Source organism: Nerophis ophidion, linkage group LG16, assembly GCF_033978795.1.
Source record: "Nerophis ophidion isolate RoL-2023_Sa linkage group LG16, RoL_Noph_v1.0, whole genome shotgun sequence".
In the NCBI taxonomy this organism is placed as follows: domain Eukaryota; kingdom Metazoa; phylum Chordata; class Actinopteri; order Syngnathiformes; family Syngnathidae; genus Nerophis; species Nerophis ophidion.
In genome coordinates this window covers 14,990,603-15,014,124 of record NC_084626.1, presented here as the reverse complement: position 1 = coordinate 15,014,124, position 23,522 = coordinate 14,990,603, and the positions used below count along the sequence as shown (strand labels likewise).

The window sequence follows — 23,522 nt, the reverse complement described above, 5'->3', positions numbered from 1 at the left end:
TCCTAGTCATCGCTGTTGTGTCCTTGGGCAAGACACTTCACCCACCTTGCTCCCAGTGTCTGCATACAGTATGTAGCTGAAATGTAGATAATGGGTTTCTCAATGTAAAGACTTTTGAGTCATTAAAGAAAAAGCATTATGTAAATATTATTCACTTCACTGAGACTAAAACACAATCAGTGAAGCATAAAAAACCCAAAACATCCAAAATAGTGTTTTGTTTTGTTTTGTTTTAGTTTCTATTTAGTTTAAAGTATTTGTTTAATACAAAAAAAAAACTTGGTCAAAAAATTTTAGCGTCTATTTTCTGAGTACATTCAACATTACCATAATAATAATAACCGGGATGATTTTGGTCATGATAACAGGGATATGACATTTTCATATTTGTACATTCCTACATGAATCCATAATCTAATGAATCGTACATTACATCAATAGTTTGTGTGAAATATTTAAGGAGCTTTGTCATACAGCACAAATAAGACAACACTAAATTTGGTACCTGAGGTCCCAGATTTAGCCACATGAGTATCACAAGAACAATATTATTTTAATGATAAATTAAATACAATAGGTTATAGAGTAGATTATAAATATTTTACGTTAATAGGAATAGATTACAAACATAATAGATTGAGATCCTGTGTCTGGACTGTGTATGTGTATGTATGTTTATAATGCATATTAAATGACAAAATAAAGTGTTATTTCGTGTAAATATTGTACCATATCAATTTTATAGAGCCGCCCTTTTTTTTGCAAATAGTACTTATTAACTTAGAAATTAATGACTGTAACAAATTACAAAAAAGTTGGCACAGGAGCATTTTTACCTCTGTGTTACATGGCCTTTCCTTTTAACAACACTCAGTAAACGTTTGGGAAATGGGAAGACCAATTTTTGAAGCTTTTCAGGTGGAATTATTTCCTGTTCTTGCTCGATGTACAGCTTAAGTTGTTCAACAGTCCAGGGTCTCTGTTGTGGTATTTGACGTTTAATAACGCGCCACATATTTTCAATGGGAGACAGGTCTGGAAAAACAGGCTGGCCAGTCTAGCGCCCGCACTCTTTTACTCTGAAGCCATGATGTTGTAACATGTGGCTTGTCATTGTCTTGCTAAAAAAAGCAGGGGCGTCCATGATAACGTTGTTGGGATGGCAACATATGTTTCTCCAAAACCTGTATGTACCTTTCAACATTAATGGTGCCTTCACAGATGTGTAATTTACCCATGCCTTGGGCACTAATACACCCCCATACCATCACAGATGCTGGCTCTTGAACTTTGCGCCTATAACAATCCGGATGGTTATTTTCCTCTTTGTTCCGGAGAACACGATGTCCACAGTTTCCAAAAACAAATTGAAATGTGGATTCCTCAGACCACAGAACACTTTTCCACTTTGCATCAAAACATCTTAGATGAGCTCGGACCCAGCAAAGCCAGCGGTGTTTGAGTGTTGTTGATAAATGGCTTTCGCTTTGCATAACTTCCACTTACAGATGTAGCGACAAACTGTAGTTACTGACAGTGGTTTTCTGAAGTATTCCTGAGCCCATGTGGTGATATCCTTTACATACTGATGTCGCTTTTTGATGAGGGATTGAAGGTCCGTAATATCATCGCTCGCGTGCAGTGATTTCTCCAAATTCTCTCAACTTTTTGATGATATTACGGACCGTAGATGGTGTAATCCCTCAATTCCTTGCAATAGCTGGTTAAGAAATGTTGTTCTTAATCTGTTCGACAATTTGCTCACGCATTTGTTCATAAAGTGGTGACCCTCGCCCCATCCTTGTTTGTGAATGACTGAGCTTTTCATGCAAGTCTCTTTTGTATCCAATCATGGCACCCACATGTTCCCAATTTGCTTCTGCACCTGTGGGAAGTAGCAGAAAGTCTTCAATAAGCATTCCTCAACTTCCTCATTCGTTTTTGCCCCTTGTGCCAGCTTTTTTTAAACCTGTTTCAGGCATCATATTCCAAATGAGCTAATATTTGCAAAAAATAAAGTTTTCCAGTTCGAACATTAAGAAATTTTCTTTGCAGTCTATTCAATTGAATATAGGTTGAAAAGGATTTGCAAATCATTGTATTCTGTTTTTATTTACGATTTAAACAACGTGCCAACTTTACTGGTTTGGGGTTTTGTACAATCAATTAAAAATATAGGAAAGCATAAAAGCAAAGACATAAAACCCACGTTCACATACAGTATAATTTAAAAACAAAAGTAAAGTATAAACTGTATTCAGGAATAAAAATATCTGATAAAATATGATCTTAAAAAAATGACTCAAATAAAAGGGAGTTTGAATAAAAGCAGTTCAAGTCTCATGCTTGTAGTCTTGTGAAACATTCCTTCAATGTGCTTTTAAATTTCCGCATTCTAGATTGATGCACTTCCATCCATCCATTCCCTACCGTTTGTCCCTCTTCGGGCTGCTGGAGCCTATCCCAGCTGCACTCAGGCAGAAGGCGATGTACACCCTGGACAAGTCGCCACCTCATCGCAGCGCCAACACAGACAGACAACATTCACTCACATTCACACACAGAATGAAGGAATTCCAAAGGGAGCTTGTCTTGCTTGAACACCAGTTACATTTTTTCTTAGTTGTGTAATGTTCTAATCCAACATGTGTTTTATTGCCTCTGTCGCAAGCCAATATAAAACAAACTTTGGACTGCACTTCGAACAACTCTGAACTAAAATATTAATTTGTGCACATTGAACCAACAGGCTGTGATATTAAGAGACATAAACAGGAAGTGAACCCGTGTGACGTCACATAAACCGGACGTGCACCCTTTGTTTTGCCTCCCAAACTGTAAGAGAAAATAATTTAGTTAAATGATCATTAATTTTCCCTATAGTAAGCAAAAAAAAGGCCACACAGACTGTTTAATTTAATTCTTCATTTGAAAAGAAATATAGACCAAGAGTCCGTCCAAAAGACAGGTTAAGCATCAGTTGGACCCTCTTTTGTATTGGAAATACATGTAAATACACAACATTGTGTGTGTGTTTACACACATCAAAGCTGTAATAGGAGACGGAGGAACATTACTCTGTAAACATCAGACACAGAAAGTTTGTGTATCGCTCCGTGCCTCTCCTTTGGCATCGGCTTACCACCACATCAATTTTTAAATGGTAGAAGCTGCCGCGTTTTAACTGTCAGTTTTAACATTCTTTGCTGCTTTGCCAATTTTGGAGGAGCATTTCTTTTGTCTTTTTCTGACAGATCTGAAATTAAGAGGCAATTCCAAAACACACCAATAGTGGATTTAGATGAAATAGGTGCACCAAAAAAGATAAAATCTGTGATTTACAAGAAAAGTGCAGATTTTAGGAAGCATTGAGCAAGCTTGCAGAAAAGTGCCATGTGAACTAAACGTAGTGGAGGACCAAACACCCGATGTGCACCAGTGGTGTGTTTTCCCTCTCCGGCTCTTCCATTTAAAAACCTCTGGCCAACATTACAGAACTAAAACTGACAGATATTTTACTCTTATCATAACTGGAAACATGGCGTTGGAAATGAAACACGCTCTGTTTGACGGACATCCAGGGATCTTCAGCTGTTCAGTCCATCAATTCCCATTTCTGTCACGTGAATTGTGTTTAAAAACAGACACTAAAACTTCAGCATCTTCTGTGCTCTGGAAAGTGCACAATGTTCATAAAAGATGTAAATAGGAATTGGGGGTTCATGGGACGGAGGTTAAGTCAAGTAGTCTTTCATTTTTTTCTCCCAAATCCGCAAAGGATGTCCTTGTAGAAGATGTCTTATGTCTTCACAGTTCAGTGTTTATTTCCACGTTGCTGCGTTGCACAAAGTCAGTGGAAAAAGTGGAAGGAACGGCCTACCTTATTTTTTCGAAGTCCTGCATCAGTCCCACTGAAGACACTGGGTCTCCTTTTGTATCTCTTTGAATGCAGTCTTAAGACTCTATTGAGGCCCAATTGTCAAAGTCAGCCCTGGGATGACGCTCTGCAATGTTGCTTTTTTCACACCACTGAAAGGGAAACAAACATTCTGTCTCATGATGATCGTAATGTCAGCAAGAGGAAAACTCCCCCAACGTTGTCTAAATACTGTTCTGCAATGCTGCCCGAGCAGTTTGTTTCGTCTTCTAAGTCAAATGATTTAGAATGAATAAAAAAAAATCAAGACATTAATGCTGTCTTTGTTTAATGATTTTCATTGTCTATTTTTTCGATTTGTGGGTAGTAGTAAGGTGCTAAATTTACTCTTCACCTTGGCCAGCGTTTGCAAAAGTGTACATTTTTAAAGACAAAATTATGCATTTGCGTGTGGACAATGCACTGATAAGTATGAGTTTATAAAGTGTCCGTGTTGATATTGAAGTAATGGTACTCTTCCTTGAGTACAATTTTTGTCTACTCTACCCACCTCTACCCATCAGTCAACTGTAGGCAAAATGATTTATTTGTAAGCTAGCATGTATGATAGCAAGAGCTGAGCTAATACAAATGTCAACAAATAAAAATCTCATTTGCTACTTTTTCCAGCTCAAAAACACTCAGATGAAGAAATAAACATGGCAGAGATTGGATAGTTTGGTGAGGTCCTCGGATCTGATAGAGCGCCGAGAAGACTGGGGTGTTCAAAGTGGAGCCTAAAGTTGTTTCTTTTGGCTTCCGAATTGTAACAAATATTCAAATGGACTTCTTTAAAGCTCACACAATTATTGATGGTAGTTGTAATTTTTTGAACGTGACAATGTCCACTACCTGACACAGTTGTTAATATTAGATTAAACTCCTCACTCATGTGAAGTGAATTATATCTACAGTCGTGGTCAAAAGTTTACATACACTTGTAAAAAATGTGATTGGCGTTGGTTCTTTTATGAATTTATTATGATTCTACTGAAAATGTGGCCAAATCTGCTGGGTCAAAAGTATACATACAGCAATGTTAATATTTGGTAACAGACCCATTGGCAAGTTTCACTGCAATAAGGAGCCTTTGGTAGCCACCCACAAGCTTCTGATTGAATTTTTGACCACTCCTCTTGACAAAATTGGTGCTGTTCAGCTATATGTGTTGGTTTTCTGACATGGACTTGTTTCTTCAGCATTGTCCACACATTGAAGTCAGGACTTTGGGAAGGCCATTCTAAAACCTTAATTCTAGCCTAATTTAGCCATTCCTTTACCACTTTTGACGTGTGTTTGGGGTCATTGTCCTGTTGGAACACCCAATTGCGCACAAGCCCCAACCTCTGGGCTGATGATTTTAAGTTGTCCTGAAGGATTTTGAGGTAATTCCTTTTTCATTGTCCCATTTACTCTCTGTAAAGCACCAGTTCCATTGGCAGCAAAAGAGGCCCAGAGCGTAATACTACCACCACCATGCTTGCCGGTAGGGATGGTGTTAACTAGGATTAAAAACCTCACCTTTTCTCCTCCAAACATATTGCTGGGTATTGTGGACAAACAGCTCAATTTATTGTTTCATCTGACCACAGAACTTTCCTCCAGAAGGTCTTATCTTTGTCAATGTGATGTCTTGAGCGCAGTTGGGTGTTCCAACAGGACAATGACCCCAAACACTCGTCAAAAGTGGTAAACGAATGGCTAAATCAGGCTAGAATGAAGGTTTTAGAATGGCCTTCCCAAAGTCCTGACTTAAACATTTGGACAATGCCAAAAAAACAAGTCCATGTCAGAAAACCAACACATATAGCTGAACTGCACCAATTTTGTCAAGAGGAGTGGTCAAAAATTAAACCAGAAGCTTGCCGGAAGCTTGTGGATGGCTACCAAAAGCGCCTTCTTGCAGCTAAACTTGCCAAGGGACATGTAACCAAATATTAACACTGCTGTATTTATACTTTTGACCCAACAGATTTGGTCACATTTTCAGTAGACCCATAATCAATTCATAAAAGAACCAAATTTCACAAATGTTTTTTTGTGACCAACAAATGTGTGCTCCAATCACTGTATCACAAAAAAATAAGAGTTGTAGAAATTATCGGTAACTCAAGACAGCCATGACATTATGTTCTTTACAAGTGTATGTATACTTTTAACCACAACTGTATGTAGCACTTTTCTCCAGAAAATCAATGTGCTTTGAATAGGGATATCTACATTAAGTTGCATTTAAACCAGTGTGGGTGGTACTGTGAGCAGGTGGGTAAAGTGACTTGCCCAAGGACACAACGGCAGTGACTAAGCTGGCGGAAGCGGGGATCAAACCCGGAACCCTCAAGTTGCTTGCGCGGAGACTCTACCAGCCGAGCCATGCCATCTTTGATTGATTGATTGATTGAAACTTTTAATAGTAGATTGCACAGTACAGTACATATTCCGTTCAATTGACCACTAAATGGTAACACCCCAATAAGTTTTTCAACTTTTTTAAGTCGTGGTCCACGTTAATCAATTCATGGCTGCTGTACGCTTAAAATCACTGTTTGGCCCACACATATTCACTTTGGCCCTTGGAGACAAAAAGTGCATTAAAAGGCGCACTAAAACTTATATTCCGGGACTTCAAATCAGTGAGCTTTCGTTGAATGAATTTAGGCTTTTGTGTTCCACAAAGTTGGATGTCAGAGTTGTCAGGACATTGTCGTAAAGAGGTAATGTTAGGAACAACAATAACGACCTGACGTGTGTCCCCCAAATATAGTCTCATTCTACAGGAAGAGAGCCCACTAACAAGTTATTTTGCCACCAGGTAGGAGAACAACCTATTGGCATGCGGGACGGTTGATTGTCTCGCACATGGAGCTGTATCAACAACAACAACCCCACGGTGATCCCCCCACCTAAGACATCAATGAGAAGGCGCCACACCTCAAGTTTAGAACTGCAGAAGCCTTTTTGGACTTAAAGATTAAACCTTTTCAACAAACAAAGAGAACTCGGTTGCCTCGACTTCACCCTTTGCAGATTACCATAACCTGGATCTACACAGTCAACTATGTGTGTTTTTGCTTTTTTCTATGGCTAGCTGTGTTGTATGCCAGTGAAGATAATCATAGAACATTTGCGGCTGCTCAGTGCAGTGCAGTTACAACAAGACAACTTCAATAATAAAAGAACAAAATGTACACCGCAAATTGAAATGCCTTTTCGTCTTCTCAGGTCATCTCATAGTGAGTACAAACTTTTTTATAAGTTTAACTACACGCTTTTTACACTTGAAAGACAGTAGAGAATGTGTCACTTGCCCTGGGCACTTCTAAGTGTCTGTCACATGTCAACCAAAGTAATGGTGAATAGAGGTCATCTTTTTTTACACATGTATGAAAAGCTTTTATGGTGATGACCGTTTGACACTGGGTCAGATTTTTATTTTCGTCAATGGCAGAAATAACTTTTAAATTCAAATGTTTTTTGGTATGCAACATAACATTGTGGACATTTCTGTTTTGATTTATTTTTGAAGATTTACACAAAGGTCCATTTTTAAAACTGTGGCTTGATTGTTTTGTAGCTTCTGAGGTTGTGCGGGTGTACCTAATGACATGGCCAGTCATTCTTAATTGCAAGTATCATCGATCGCTTCTCTAGTCTAGTGTATGCACTAAGGTTGTACGGTTTACCGGTATTAATATAGTACCGCGATACTAATGAATCATATTCGGTACTATACCGCTTTTGAAAAGTACTGGTCTACCACCCCCCCGTCGTCGTCACGTCGTGTCATTGCTGGTTTACGAGCAGACAAGCTTGCTCGGTAGCGCGCAATCACGGAGTACTTACAAGCAGACACAGTGTGTAGACAGAAAAGGGAGAACGGATGCATTTTGGCTTAAAAACTAACAATAAAGGTGAAGTTAAAACACTGAAACGCCCTCAGGAAGAGGTACTTTAAGACATGGCTAGTGAGCTTGCAGCTAAAGTCCAGCCGCTGTCAGCAGTGTTGTAGCTACTTCTAAACCACTAATTCTCGCCTCCATGGCAACAAATAAAGTAAGTTTCTTACAAGTATCATCAATGCAGGACGAGGAATAGCTAAACATGCTTCACTACACACCGTAGCTCACCGGCATCAAAATGTAAACAAACGCCATTGGTGGATCTACACCTGACATCCACTGTAATGATACCAAGTACAGGAGCGTATCTAGTGGATACAACTATGATTACGTCAATATTTTTTGGCATCACAACATCTTCTTTCGTTTTTTTATTTTATTTATTTATATTACATTTATAAACTCAGGAAATATGTTCCTGGACACAGGGACTTTGAATATCACCAATGTATGATCCTGTAACGACTTTGTATCGGATTGATACCCAAATTTGTGGTATCATCCAAAACTAATGCAAAACATCAAACAACAGAACAATAAATGATTATTAAATTTTAACAGAAGTGTAGATAGAACATGTTAAAAGAGAAAGTAGCAGATATTAACAGTGAATGAACAAGTAGATTAATAATCCGTTTTCTACCATTGGTCCTTAAAAATTTTGAAAAAATAATAACATGGAAAATGACAGACTAATTAGGTGCCTTTGTTTGTTTACTTACTACTAAAAGAATAGTTGTCTTGTATGTTCACTATTTTATTTAAGGAAACACTTGCAAAAAGAAACGTTTAATGTACCCTAAGTTTTTTGGTTGAAATAAAGTCAATAATAAAAAAAAATTGTGGTCCCCTTTTCTTAGAAAAGTGTCAAAATAATTTTAGTACTAGCACCAAAAATAACTGGTACCGGGATAACACCAGTATGCACGCGTAAACAAAAACAGAAAGGACGTACCACTCTCAGAAGGGTAGCATGGCGGTCCATGCTTCAGCATGTAAACTGATTTTTCTTCCGGGATGAAGTGGTGAGGACGTCTCCTCCTGCGACATTCATGCCTCCACCAGCAACTGCAGCACATCCAAGAAAGCAGTCAGTGCACCCAAATTGTGTTTTGTATTTTTCCGTCACTCACTTTAAAAGTGTGCACAGGACGATAATGAGGACACAACCGATCACACATATCACCAGCACTGTGGCGACATTCTGCTGACGGTGGTTGGTCGCAACAACGGCCAGCAGGTCTGCATGCTCGCACCTCATCCCAACGAAGCCAGAATGGCATCTGCAAGATGAGAGGATGGATTAGACTCACTCGCTTCCGCCTGACTGATGATTTCGTCTAATATGTGAATTTAGTTTTAGTTAGTGAAAAGGTTTTATTGAAATTATTAAGATCCAATAATTTTTACTAAACAATCCTCTTTTTTAAGTGAGAAATACAAATGCATAAGCAAGTAATATGAGTGAATAAAGTATGAAAAAGTCACAACTAAAAATAAACCATAAAAAGCAATTTTAGTAGAAAGTGAAGTGAATTATGTTCATATAGCACTTTTCTCTAGTGACTAAAAGCGCTTTCCATAGTGGAACCCATTCTCTAAGTTACATTCAAACCAGTATAGGTGGAACTGGGAGAAGGTTGGGTGAAGTGTCTTGCCCAAGGACACAACGGCTGTGACAAGGATGGCAGAAGTGGGGATCGAACCTGGAGCACTGAAGTTGCTGGCACGGCTGCTCTACCAACCGAGCCACACAGCCCTCAATTGCATGTGAATGCTGAAAAGCTGAACTGAAATGTTGGCATTCTACAGATAGCTTTAAGTAACAAAATATATGACTCTTCTGTGTATTACAAACACCGTTTCCATATGAGTTGGGAGATTGTGATAGATGTAAATATAAACAGAATACAATGATTTGCAAATCCTTTTCAACCCATATTCAGTTGAATATGCTACAAAGACAACATATTTGATGATCAAACCGATAAACATTTTTTTTTTGCAAATAATAACTCTAGAATTTGATGCCAGCAACACGTGAGAAACGTGGGAAAAGTGGCTATAAATACTGATAAAGTTGAGGAATGCTCATTAAACACTTATTTGGAACATCCCACAGGTGTGCAGGCTAATTGGGAACAGGTGGATGCCATGATTGGGTATAAAAACAGCTTCCGAAAAATGCTCAGTCTTTCACAAGAAAAGATGGAGAGAGGTACACCCTTTTGTCACAACTGCGTGAGCAAATAGTCCAATAGTTTAAGAACAATGTTTCTCAAAGTGCAATTGCAGGAAATTTTGGGATTTCAACATCTACGGTCTATAATATCATCAAAAGGTTCAGAGAATCTGGAGAAATCACTCCACGTATGCGGCACGGCTGGAAACCAACATTGAATGACCATGACCTTCGATCCCTCAGACTGTATCAAAAACTGACATCAATCTCTAAGGGATATCAGCACATGGGCTCAGGAACACTTCGGAAAACCACTGTCACTAAATACAGTTCGTCGCTACATATGTAAGTGTAAGTTAAAGCACTACTATGCAAAGCGAAAGCCATTTATCAACAACATCCAGAATCGCCGCCGGCTTCTCTGGGCCCGAAATCCTCTAAGATGGACTGATGAAAAGTGTTCTGTGGTCTGACAAGTCTATATTTCAAATTGTTTTTGGAAATATTCGACATCGTGTCATCTGGACCAAAGGGTAAGCGAACCATCCAGACGGTTATTGACGCAACGTTCAAAAGCCAGCATCTGTGATGGTATGGGGGTGCATTAGTGCCCAAAGGATGGGTCTCTTACACATCTGTGAAGGCACCATTAATGCTGAAAGGTACGTACAGGTTTTGGAACAACATATGCTGCCATCTAAGCGCCATCTTTTTAATGGACGCCCCTGCTTATTTCAGCAAGACAATGCCAAGCCACATTCGGTATGTGTTACAACAGCGTGGCTTCGTTAAAAAGGAGTGCGGGTACTTTACTGGCCCGCCTGCAGTCCAGACCTGTCTCCCATCGAAAATGTCTGCCGCATTATGAAGCGTAAAATACGACAGCGGAGACCCCGGACTGTTGAACGACTGAAGCTCTACATAAAACAAGAATGGAAAAGGATTCCACTTTCAAAGCTTCAACAATTAGTTTCCTCAGTTCCCAAACGTTTATTGAATGTTGTTAAAAGAAAAGGTGATGTAACACAGTGGTGAACATGCCCTTTCCCAACTACTTTGGCACGTGTTGCAGCCATGAAATTCTAAGTTAATTATCATTTGCAAAAAAAAATAAAGTTTATGAGTTTGAACATCAAATATCTTGTCTTTGTAGCATATTCAACTGAATATGGGTTGAAAATGATTTGCAAATCATTGTATTCCGTTTATATTAACATATAACACAATTTCCCAACTCATATGGAAACGGGGTTTGTAGATTATATTGAATATCTTTGTTGTCCTTGTAAAAAAAAACAAATCATCAAACCCTCTGTTGGCATCATATAAATACAGTATAAAATGAGTAAAAAAAGTTAGCATGCTAACAGTTAACGAGCATGAGGTAACGCAATGTTTGACTCTGTAAGCTGTAATAATTAATGGTTGTGATTCTTACAACAACTCACGATTTTGATTCTTGAGAAGACAACTTAAATCAGAATGGATTCGCGATTCAACACAATTTGATTGCAACAGATTCTTGCAATATATTAAATGGTATAAAAAAAATATAAAACTTTTTCAAAACCGATTACAGGTTACAAAGCCTCGCCTAGGCTGCTAATGTGTGAAATATACACGCAGCCATAAGGACAGAGATGGTCTAAAAAAATTATTTTTACAATAAAAAAATTTAAATAATTTTTAAATTATAAGTTTAAATGTGAACATTTTTTTCAAGCTACCCAAATAAAGTGTGGCATGCTAACAGCATGTGTCAGGTAATAAATTACTGTCAAAATACTAGGATACTAATATTAGGATTCTAGTATTTTGGCAAATTTTGTAGGTATACACTTCAGAATCAAAACTTTTTGAGCATGCTAGCAGTTAATTAACATTAGCAAGGAACCATTTGACTTTGGAATTGGTTGAGAAATGTGGAAGTAGTGATACATTTCAGTAGTAAAACAAGTGAGAGAAAAATGGGAAATGGAGGGGAAAAAAAATATTTTGGACATGAAAAATGTCCTGATAATATGGAAATTTGGGGGCAGGAATGGTTGTCTGCATGCAGAGATTAAGCAGACGATTTTGAAAGTGGAATTGTTTGAATCGGATGAAAAATGTGGAAGAAGAAGGCAGACAAAAAAAGACTACAGTTCGTGTGAATGCTTTCAGCATTCATGCAACACATGGGGAAAAAAGGTATATGTATACATATGACACATCTCACTGACCACAATACAAAAACATGACCCTGAATAGAAGTAATATTCAAGACCTGTTTAGGGGGAAAAGCTTTAAGACAAAAGGAATCTTGTGTTCATGTTTCTTGTTTTTACAATGTGTTTTCAATATCGGTGAATAACAGCTGGTCTTACTTTTAAGTTGTTTAATGACTATGCCTAATTATCAGTATTATTTTCAAATTAGCATTATAACTCCTTTTCTGTTTAATAGTTTTTCATCCATTTTTCAGCAGTTCAGGGCTGATTTTTTTTTCCATCTCCACTGAATTGTGTGTGTTGTGTGTGGCTGTGTATGTGTGTGTGTGTGTTCTTGTATTGCTACCCTTCTTGAGACATCAACAAGGAAAGGTACTGTCCACATAAGGACTGGTGAACAAGTTAGGACCGAAATCATGGTCTCAATATGGAAAACCATTGCATCCAATAGAGAATGTCTCATTTGCAGCCCCGGTGGTGAAATCTATCAAAATGAGAGTGGTCCCAAAAAGGAGAGATTTTTCAAATTGACTGTGTGTCGGTTTTAAAAGTGCTCCCCCTCTGGTCAACAAATAAAATAACAAGTGTGTGTAAAACATTGAAATGCGTCCCCTTTGGCCAAAATAACAAAAATGTAAATACAATAAATATGTACATAAAGACATACTGCAAGAACTTGAAGTAAATAATGAAGATTAAAAACAAACTAGAAACAAAAACTTCCCCCAAAAATAATTATTTAAAAGCAGTCTTTTATTTACTCACGATGTGTCGACTTCTTTCTTATAACATTGGGAACAATTTCCCATATTCTTTCCATTTCTGCAATATTTTCTCTTAAAATAATTACTTTTTTAATGTAAAATTTTTATATATTAATGCAAAAAGGTGACATTTGTCATATCCAATTCTGACTTTTATCACAATATGGTCAGTTCTGTGGTTCTTGTAAAATACTGACATTTTTTGTCAAGTAAAATTCCGATTATTATAATAATATTGCCAAATTTTTTTAATTTTCTTATAAACTTGTGACTTTTGTCGAGTAAAATTCCAACTTGTATCATAATATTGCACAAATGTTCAGTTTTTCTTGTAAAATTTTGACTTGCGTTGAGTAAAATTCCAACTTTTATTATATTACTACCAAAATTTTAAGTTTTTCTTTTGAGAGTGTTATCTTTTTCTTGTAAAATTCCAACTCATTTTTCACTACAAGCTTTTATATATTTGCATAATATGTATATATTTCTAAATATAATACAAATACAAATATTCAAAAATCTACATGGGGTTGTCCTAAAGAAGTAGGGCATTTTCGGAGGTCTTAAGAAGGTAACAAATACAAGAGTGTGTGTGTGTGTGTGTGTGTGTGTGTGTGTGTGCATGTGTGTGTGTGTGTGTGTGCGTGCGTGTGCGTGTGTGTGTGACAAAAATAAACGCTCTGACTCGCTTCAGGAGCAGTTGTTTGACACCAAGCCTTGGCACATATGAACCTCAAATATTGTCATATAGGATCAATAAGTCAGTAGGTTTTTTTGAATATTGTTTTTTCATGAACTTACATGCATGCTGGCGTCTCCTCCAATATCAGGAAGCGACAAGTTCCATGGAAACAAAAGTGGCGATGTGAGTCCGGACAGTCGTCGAAATGAGAGCGAACAGCCGCTGCCACGAACTCTGAGAGGTGATTAAAAAAAACAAAAAACAACACAATGTCTGTTTTTCAAATGAGATTATACTTGTAGTTTATACAAAAAAAAAGATACTTTGTGGTTATTTTAGTGTAGTTATGTTTTTGTCTTTACTTGGCGCTGTTGATAGAACCAGTATGTAGGTTTGAGCTATGCGGGAGGGGAGCAAAAAAGTTATTACACACTGTTGTGGAAAAATTATGGGGGGGGGTATTAAAAAAATTGAGGACCCCCCCCATAAGATGTCTGTTTTCCAGGACCACACATAATCCGTCAACAGGCCTGACGTACAAGGCTTTTATTTAAAAGGCTACAGGATGTGTTACGCTGATATTACCAGGTTGAAATTTTCTTCTCCATCGTAAAGTTTAGCAAACCGTTTTCTGCGATCTGTAGCGGTGATTTTGGCTGGACAATGAGAGATTATGATCACACTTTAACATGTTGGTCAATGTAAAGGAAGAAGTGAGGACGTGAGTGTGACGATGCAGGGACAGATTTGATTAATTATACAGAACGTGTGGGTAACTTGAAGAGATGGGGCACAGGTGACTGTCATAAATGTAAAAATAGCTTTAGCCTGGAACATTGTCCTAAACCCTAAAGCCGACACCTAGCCCACCCACTGAAGCCTTTGGTTCTCAGTTGCGTGTGGATTTGTGCTGGTTTAGATCCACCGCACTACCTGGGAGGGACAACAGGAGCAGAGAGAAGTCAAAGAAGACAATAAGAAAGAGTATGTGGGGTGAGGAGAGGCACAAATAAGAGGAGCTTCGGTTTTCACCCAAACAATGGGACAAAGAAAAGTGATTACATGATTTGAAAAGGGCGACATTTTTCCAAGTTAGCCGTACAGTCAGACAAATTCCCACACGGCTGACTCAAACCACAATGTCAACAGTGTGGCATTCAGGTTAGCATGATAGCAGCATGACACGTCTGGCTCCCATTCCATTCCAGGGCTAAATAGTCTAGGAGCGCAGCCTGCATCATTGTCTGCTGCTGTCGGGCTCTGTGAAAGCCCGCTGTTGTCTGGGAGCCATCGGCCTCCCCGCCCCTCTCCTCTTCCACCTTTCACAGAGACAGAAGAGGAGCACTGGGACAGGATCCATCAATCATTTGGGGATACTCAAGGTGTTGTACGGCTCGCGTTGCAACAGCTTTTGTGTGGAAAAAGCAGCTCATATTAATGCCACATCATTGTTGACACACCACAAGGCTAAGAGGATCAATTGATTATCAGCGTGTCACACATTGTCTGTGTGGACGAGCACAAGTCTAAACTAAACCGAGAGCCCGGGACTGTTCGGAAACCTACTTTTCACTGGGGGGACGTTAGAAGTGGTCCTTGTTGTCGCAGTGATTGTTGCGGTCGCTGTTGAGCCGCTGGTCCAAGCAGCCGACCTAGTAGGGGTGGTGATAGCGCTGCCAGAACCACGACGGTCTGTTCCTAATAAGAAGGTAGAACCTGTCAAGAGGAGTGAGTGTCAGATGGAAAATATCAGTAGAACAACAACACCCAGTCTACCTCCAACAATGCTTAACAATTAGGATCTACTAGGATCCAAATAACACATGCTAAATAGTCTACATAAACTATGAAATTACGTGTATTATTAGTGGCTGTGTTGGGGGACATCTACTAAGACTACGAGGGCAATTGATAACAAGCACACAAGTGGTGCAAACGGCCTTATTTAAATGAGGCTTTTGCATCTATTAGGGATATAACCATGTGAAACTGTCATATCATGGTTATCATTATTATCGCAGTAATGTGCTCAAAACGTATTTACACACACACTGAAATCTTTTGACCAAGTTACTAAAATAAATAGACACACTATTTTACATAATTTGTGTTGTTTTTTTTTGCTTCACTGTTGTAGTCTTAGTGTTTTATCTGGTCTGATGGCAATATTTTTATTGTTTGGAATATTGGTTTGTATTGAAATGAAAAGTAAAATAAATAAAATCTATTCTCAATTGTTATTTCTGGCGGAAATATGCATCCTACTCTGTTTAGCGGTCCTACTTTGGGAAGGCCATTCCAAAACCTTAATTTGAGCCTGATTTATCCAATCCTTTACCACTTTTGACATGTGTTTGGGGTCATCGTTTTGTTGGAACATCCAACTGCACCCAAGACCCAACCTCTGGGCTGAGGATTTTAGGTTGTCCTGAAGAATTTGGAGGTAATCCTCCTTTTTCATTGTCCCATTTACTCTCTGTAAAGCATCAGTTCCATAGGCAGCAAAACAGGCCCAGAGCATAATCCTACCATCATCATGCTTGACGGTAGGTTTGGTGTTCCTGGCATCAAAGGCCTCACCTTTTCCCCTCCAAACATATTACTGGATATTGTGGCCAAAGAGCTCAATTTATTGTTTCATTTGACCACAGGACTTTCCTCCAGAAGGTCTTATATTTGTCCATGTGATGAAACAAAAATGTTCTATTTTGTTCACATCTGCTTTGTGTGTTTTATCAAGTTTGCACATGTTTTTTTACACGCAAACTTTAAATAGATCTTAGTGTGTTAGATGCTCTAGATTTTGACTTTCAATGACATGCACTAAGGATGTAACAGTATCAAAATCTCATGGTACGATGTTATCATGGTATTAGGACAACGCTACAATATTTTTGTTGTAAATGTTAACAAAAATGAAGACTTCAAAATAATACAGTGTGTAAAATTAAGTTGCAGGAATCCATCCATCCATCTTCTTCCGCTTATCCGAGGTCGGGTCGCGGGGGCAACAGCCTAGGCAGGGAAACCCAGACCTCCCTCTCCGCAGCCACTTCGTCTAGCTCTTCCCGGGGGATCCCGAGGCGTTCCCAGGCCAGCCGGGAGACAGTCTTCCCAACGTGTCCTGGGTCTTCCCCGTGGCCTCCTACCGGTTGGACGTGACCTAAACACCTCCCTCGGGAGGCGTTAGGGTGGCATCCTGACCAGATGCCCGAACCACCTCATCTGGCTCCTCTCAATGTGGAGGAACAGCGGCTTTACTTTGAGTTCCTCCCGGATGGCAGAGCTTCTCACCCTATCTCTAAGGGAGAGCCCCGCCACACGGCGGAGGAAAGTCATTTCGGCTGCTTGTACCCGTGATCTTATCCTTTCAGTCATGACCAAAAGCTCATGACCATAGGTGAGGATGGGAACGTAGATCGACCGGTAAATTGAGAGCTTTGCCTTCTGGCTCAGCTCCTTCTTCACCACAACGGATCGGTACAACGTCCGTATTACTGAAGACGCCGCACCGATCCGCCTGCCGATCTCACGATCCACTCTTCCCTCACTTGTGAACAACACTCCTAGGTACTTGAACTCCTCCACTTGGGGCAGGGTTTCCTCCCCAACCCGGAGATGGCATTCCACCCTTTTCCGAGCGAGAACCATGGACTCGGACTTGGAGGTGCTGATTCTCATTCCGGTCGCTTCACACTCGGCTGCAAACCGATCCAGTGAGAGCTGAAGATCCCGGTCAGATGAAGCCAATAGGACCACATCATCTGCAAAAAGCAGAGATCTAATCCTGTGGTCACCAAACCGGAACCCCTCAATGCCTTGACTGCGCCTAGAAATTCTGTCCATAAAAGTTATGAACAGAATCGGTGACAAAGGACAGCCTTGGCGGAGTCCAACCCTCACTGGAAATGTGTTCGACTTACTGCCAGCAATGCGGACCAAGCTCTGGCACTGATCGTACAGGGAGCGCACCGCCACAATAAGACAGTCCGATACCCCATACTCTCTGACCACTCCCCACAGGACTTCCCGAGGGACACGGTCGAATGCCTTCTCCAAGTCCACAAAGCACATGTAGACTGGGCAAACTCCCATGCACCCTCAAGAGCCCTGCCGAAAGTATAGAGCTAATCCACAGTTCCACGACCAGGACGAAAACCACACTGTTCCTCCTGAATCCGAGGTTCGACTATCCGGCATAGCCTCCTCTCCAGTACACTTGAATAAACCTTACCGGGAAGGCAGAGGAGTGTGATCCCACGATAGTTGGAACACACCCTCCAGTCCCCCTTCTTAAAGAGAGGAACCACCACCCCGGTCTGCCAATCCAGAGGTACCGCCCCCGATGCTGCAGAGTCTTGTCAACCAAGACAGCCCCACAGCATACAGAGCCTGAAGGAACTCCGGCCGGATCTCATCCACCCCTGGGGCCTTGCCACCGAGGAGCTTTTTAACTACCTCAGCGACCTCAGCCCCAGAAATAGGAGAGTCCACCACAGATTCCCCAGGCACTGCTTCCTCATAGGAAGACGTGTTGGTGGGATTGAGGAGGTCTTCGAAGTATTCCTTTCACCTATCCACAACATCCGCAGTTGAGGTCAGCAGAACACCATCCGCACCATACACGGTGTTGATAGTGCACTGCTTCCCCTTCCTGAGGCGGCGGACGGTGGTCCAGAATCGCTTCGAAGCCGTCCGGAAGTCGTTTTTCATGGCTTCCCCGAACTCCTCCCATGTCCGAGTTTTTGCCTCCGCGACCGCTGAAGCTGCACACCGCTTGGCCTGTCGGTACCTGTCCACTCCCTCCGGAGTCCTATGAGCCAAAAGGACCCGATAGGACTCCTTCTTCAGCTTGACAGCATCCCTCACCGCTGGTGTCCACCAGGGGGTAATAGGATTGCCGCCCCGACAGGCACCAACTACTTAGCGGCCACAGCTCCGATCAGCCGCCTCGACAATAGAGGTGCGGAACATGGTCCACTCGGACTCAATGTCCAGCACCTCCCTCGTGACATGTTCGAAGTGCTTCCGGAGGTGGGAATTGAAACTTTCTCGGACAGGAGACTCTGCCAGACGTTCCCAGCAGACCCTCACAATGCGTTTGGGCCTGCCAGGTCTGTCCGGCATCCTCCCCCACCATCGCAGCCAACTCACCACCAGGTGGTGATCGGTAGAAAGCTCCGCCCCTCTGTTCACCCGAGTGTCCAAAACATAAGGCCGCAAATCCGATGACACAACTACAAAGTTGATCATGGAACTGCGGCCTAGGGTGTCCTGGTGCCAAGTGCACATATGGACACCCTTATATTTAAACATGGTGTTTGTTATGGACAAACTGTGACGAGCACAAAAGTCCAATAACAAAACACCACTCGGGTTCAGATCCGGGCGGCCATTCTACCCAATCACGCCTCTCCAGGTTTCACTGTCATTGCCAACATGAGCGTTGAATTCCCCCAGTAGGACAAGGGAATCACCCGGGGGAGCACTTTCCAGTACTCCCTCGAGTGTACCCAAAAAGGGTGGGTAGTCTGAACTGCTGTTTGGTGCGTAAGCACAAACAACAGTCAGGACCCGCCCCCCACCCGAAGGCGGGGGGAGGTAACCCTTTCGTCCACCGGGTTGAACTCCAACGTGCAGGCTTTGAGCCGGGGGGCAACCAGAATTGCCACCCCAGCCCGTCGCCTCTCACTGCCGGCAACGCCAGAGTGGAAGAGGGTCTAGTCTCTCTCGAGAGAAGTGGTTCCAGAGCCCTTGTTGTGCGTCGAAGTGAGTCCGACTATATCCAGCCGGAACTTCTCCACTTCGCGCACTAGCTCAGGCTCTTTCCCCCCCAGTGAGGTGACGTTCCCCGTCCCAAGAGCTAGCTTCTGTAGCAGAGGATCGGACCGCCAAGTGCCCTGCCTTTGGCTGCCGCCCAGCTCACATTGCACCCGACTTCTATGGCCCCTGCTATGGGTGGTGAGCCCATTGGAGGGGTGACCCACATTGCCTCTTCGGGCTGTGCCCGGCCGGGCCCCATGGGAACAGGCCCGGCCACCAGGCACCCGCCATCGTGCCCAACCTCCGGGCCTGGCTCCAGAGGGGGGCCCCGGTGACCCGTGTCCGGGCGAGGGAAATCTGGGTCCATGTTTTGTCTTCTTCATAACGGTCTTCGAGCTGCTCTTTGTCTGATCCCTCACCTAAAACCTGTTTGCCTTGGGAGACCCTACCAGGGGGCATAAAGCCCCCGGACAACATAGCTCCTAGGATCATTGGGACACGCAAACTCCTCTACCACGATAAGGTGGCAGCTCAGAGAGGAGCAGGAATGCTTAGGATAAACACACTTATTGTAATTTAACACAAATATAGTGCTAAAAATGTTCTAATCATATTTATTACTACAAATATTTATTTTTGAGTGCAAATAATTGTGCAGGAACATCCACTGTGTCAAGCACATATTTAAACATCCAGTGTAAAACAAAAATGTTCACTTTAGTGTCTTTCAACTTTTAATTTCTGAGAAGCAGTGTTCTCCCAAGTGGACATGTTTATATCAGTCTGGAATATGCTATTTCTCAGAAAATGTACCGAACAATTTACCGTTTAATAATGTAATACCTTACAAACTGATGTTTAGCTTTGGTGGCTTCAAATATATTTGACAGCGTCTTCTTTTATTTATAGTTATTCCATGGAGGGTGGCGCCAGACTTGTAATTGTCTTCCAAAACACAATGGGGCAGTGTCTCCTGAAGGAGAAATCGCAGCTGTCCTTGACTAGATATTACCTTCTTTTGAAGAATGATGACAACCAAAACATTGACATCTTTGTCTACACCGATCACAACTCTGCAGTCTGCGTTGCAACTGACGTGAAGCTAAGATTTTTGGGAGGTGCACACAAGACTTGCGGGAAGGTACGACGGTGTTGCTTAATGCAAGTTACATGACTGGAGAGTATACACCATGTGTTAGGCTTTAGTCCATACTTGCCAACCTTGAGACCATACTTGCCAACCCTCCCGATTTTCCCGGGAGACTCAAGAATTTCAGTGCCCCTCCCGAAAATTTCCAGGGGCAACCACTCCCAAATTTCTCCCGATTTCCACCCGGACAACAATATTGGGGGCGTGCCTTAAGGCACTGCCTTTAGCGTCCTCTACAACCTGTCGTCACGTCCACTTTTTCTCCATACTATCAGCGTGCCGGCACAGTCACCTTACATATGCGGCTTTTACACACACACGAGTGAAGGCACAGCATACTTGATCAACAGCCATACAGGTCACACTGGGGGTGGCCGTATAAACAACTTTAACACTGTTACAAATATGCCCCACACTGTGAACCCACACCAAACAAGAATGACAAACACATTTCGGGAGAACTTTCGCACCGTAAGACAACATAAACACAACAGAAGAAATACCCACAACCCCTTGCAGCACTAACTCTTCCGAGACGCTACATACATGTGTGTGTGCTTGAAATTAACGTTATCATTAAACCAGTTAAAAGATCATACAATGTGTCTTCATTTCTTGACATCTTCGCGTAAAGACCATTGTTAAACCAGTCCAACGCTACATTATTATGTGACTGGGCCGGCATGCTGTTCATATGGAGGAAAAGCAGACGCCAGGACAGCATGCGGCTGTTAAGGGGTGAAGGTATCAGCCGAGAGAGGACGCTAAAGGCAGTGCCTTTACGGCACGCCCCCAATATTGTTGCCCGGGTGGAAATCGGGAGAAATTCGGGAGAATGGTTGCCCCGGAATATTGTTGTTTGTTTGGAAAAAGGGAGAAATTCTGGAGAATGGTTGCCATGGGAGATTTTTGGGAGGGGTACTGAAATTCGGGAGTCTCACGGGAAAATCGGGAGGTTTGGCAAGTATGCTTTAGTCACCAACGCATGGATTCTTTGTTTGGGCATTTCATTTAACGAAATGATACGCTAGCAAACAGACTAATTTGTTATGCGCAATGTTTGGTCGCACTATAAGAAAGAAGATGTAGGAAAACTAGTGCATATTTTGTCAAAAGTTTTTGGTCAAAAACCAAATCATATGAAAAGTGAGGCATGCGAAAATTAAGCCTATTTATGAGGAACAAAAATGAGAAAAATGTATCATCTACCTTACGTTTGTTCCACTTTGAGTGAAGAAAACCTCTCTCCTCTAACCCTCTGCTAGATTAGCTTTCCCCATTAATTAAAAAAAAAAAGAAGCAGGCTTCGCTACGTGTCTTAAAATAAAGCTCTCCACGAGTCGTCTGTAGATGTGGGAGATGATGTTGTTTCTCTTCAACAAATATGCTAACCCAGCATGACGTTGATTGATTGATTGATTGATTGATTGATACTTTTATTAGTAGATTGCACAGTACAGTACATATTCCGTACAATTGACCCCTAAATGGTAACACCCGAATAAGTTTTTCAACTTGTTTAAGTCGGGGTCCACGTTAATCAATTCATGGTTAAAACGTAATGTACGCATGTGGGTCGCACGGCTATGCTAGTGTTGCTAACGTTTGTGTCCTCCTGACCCGCTCTTAATGTTATGTTGTTATATGTGATATGTAGCCTGGAGAAGTCTACAATTACTGTAAACAATGTCATTTGTACAAAGAAAAAACGCAGCTCATTAGCATTAAAGCAAAAGACACACAAAAATGACATGTTCCTAGTAGGACTTAACTAAAAGTCTAAATTCTAGCACGAAGACTAACACACTTCCATTACACTATAGTGGGGCCTCTGACACTTTTGATGTTAATGCAGAGGTTTTTTTCTTAACTCTCTAAGTTGTTGCCAGACTTACTTGCAATAGAGGAGGCGGCCGCACGACGGCTCGCCGAGGCGTTAAGAGCTGCGCCAGCGTCATCATGGACTGTGATATTACCTTCAAAACTTGTCAAGTTGCTTTGTCCTGCTCCGATTGTAAACAGCGATCCTTTAGGGAAGAAAAGCCCCAATGTGAAACACAATACTGTTATCACAACACAAAGTGCAATCAAAACTTAACATTGAGTGTCACTGATGAAATATAAAAAGGCTGTATTACTGTATTGTGCTGTTTATGAGCCTGTGAGCTGGTATTTGTGTGTGATAGTAAGCTTTATTTAGGATCCTAACAATATAACAAACAAGGTCAAGAATCCACTAAAAGGATGAGAGCAAAGTACTAAAAATACTGGAGTGCCTGACACGCCATCAAGTTAAACCATCACATGGGGACAACAACTTGACCCATAACAAAAAATACATTGTTATTATTTCCAAGCTATAATACAGCTCTGTTTTGATTGGCACTTTCAGAGGGGTATTGTTTTATTATTTGTATCATTTATGAGAGGTGTTTGTTAATACTTGTATTACATTACATGACAAAGAAAATATTACGTTTTCAGTGTGATTGACAAAGGTCAACAACCTCAGTGACAGATATATATTTTTAATACAAAAGCTCAAATGTGTATGGCAAAAGTTGACAGGGGATGTTTAATTAAAAATTCAAGTCCAAAACGTTTCATGTTACTTTTTAAAGTACGTGGTAAAATGTTGGACCTAAAAAAAACGACATTAAAACAAAAGCCACAAAGCAAAATAGCTCACTCACCGCTAATGAGGAAAATGGCATCCCATAATATCCGAATCATTGTGACCACTTAGTGGCGTCAACTGAGGCAATTGGTCGGCCACTTTGAAAGGCAAAGGTGTTTAGAAGGTGCACGTAAGCTGGCGCGGGTCAACATTTAAACCTGCTGGCGACATACACTTCATATAGTAAGTTTGTTCAACGGGACGTTTCTTTAAGAGTGTGGGCAACTCTGGACAGCAAGGAAATGCCCTCAGAGGATGACCAATCACAGGAGAGGATAT

The 23,522-nt window shown here is 41.2% G+C and overlaps 2 protein-coding genes across 5 annotated transcripts in view; one reads left to right on the top strand and one right to left on the bottom strand.

The window, feature by feature from the left end:
- The window catches only part of LOC133535008 (haloacid dehalogenase-like hydrolase domain-containing protein 3), a 19,259-nt gene extending 12,146 nt beyond the window's left edge, over positions 1-7,113 (top strand). For 2 of the 3 annotated variants that reach the window (XM_061874401.1, XM_061874404.1), the window contains one exon: positions 6,729-7,113. The gene's annotated coding sequence lies outside the window, so the exon portion shown is untranslated. Of the gene's footprint in view, positions 1-2,399; positions 3,629-6,728 lie in introns of those variants that run through there. The other variant, XM_061874402.1, reaches the window with a different exon arrangement.
- On the bottom strand, positions 2,911-23,522 carry LOC133535009 (protransforming growth factor alpha-like). Of its 2 annotated transcripts, none has more exons than XM_061874405.1 (7): positions 23,260-23,522; positions 22,462-22,593; positions 15,220-15,369; positions 13,773-13,887; positions 8,949-9,098; positions 8,771-8,883; positions 2,911-4,029 (listed from the first exon to the last, which is right to left on the bottom strand). In XM_061874405.1, exons 1-7 carry the CDS (start codon positions 23,297-23,299, stop codon positions 4,022-4,024), a joined length of 708 nt encoding a protein of 235 aa, XP_061730389.1. In that variant the 5' UTR covers positions 23,300-23,522; the 3' UTR covers positions 2,911-4,021. The 2 variants fall into 2 exon arrangements, with proteins under 2 accessions (XP_061730389.1, XP_061730390.1); XM_061874406.1 differs by having other exon boundaries at positions 15,220-15,351.

Coding starts and splice junctions, on each gene's coding strand:
- LOC133535009 (XM_061874405.1), bottom strand. CDS start 23,299: ATGATTCGGATATTATGGGATGCCATTTTCCTCATTAGCG. Junction 22,594..23,259: donor TGCCATTTTCCTCATTAGCG/GTGAGTGAGCTA, acceptor TCTTCCCTAAAG/GATCGCTGTTTACAATCGGA. Junction 8,884..8,948: donor GTCCTGTGCACACTTTTAAA/GTGAGTGACGGA, acceptor GATGTGCTGCAG/TTGCTGGTGGAGGCATGAAT.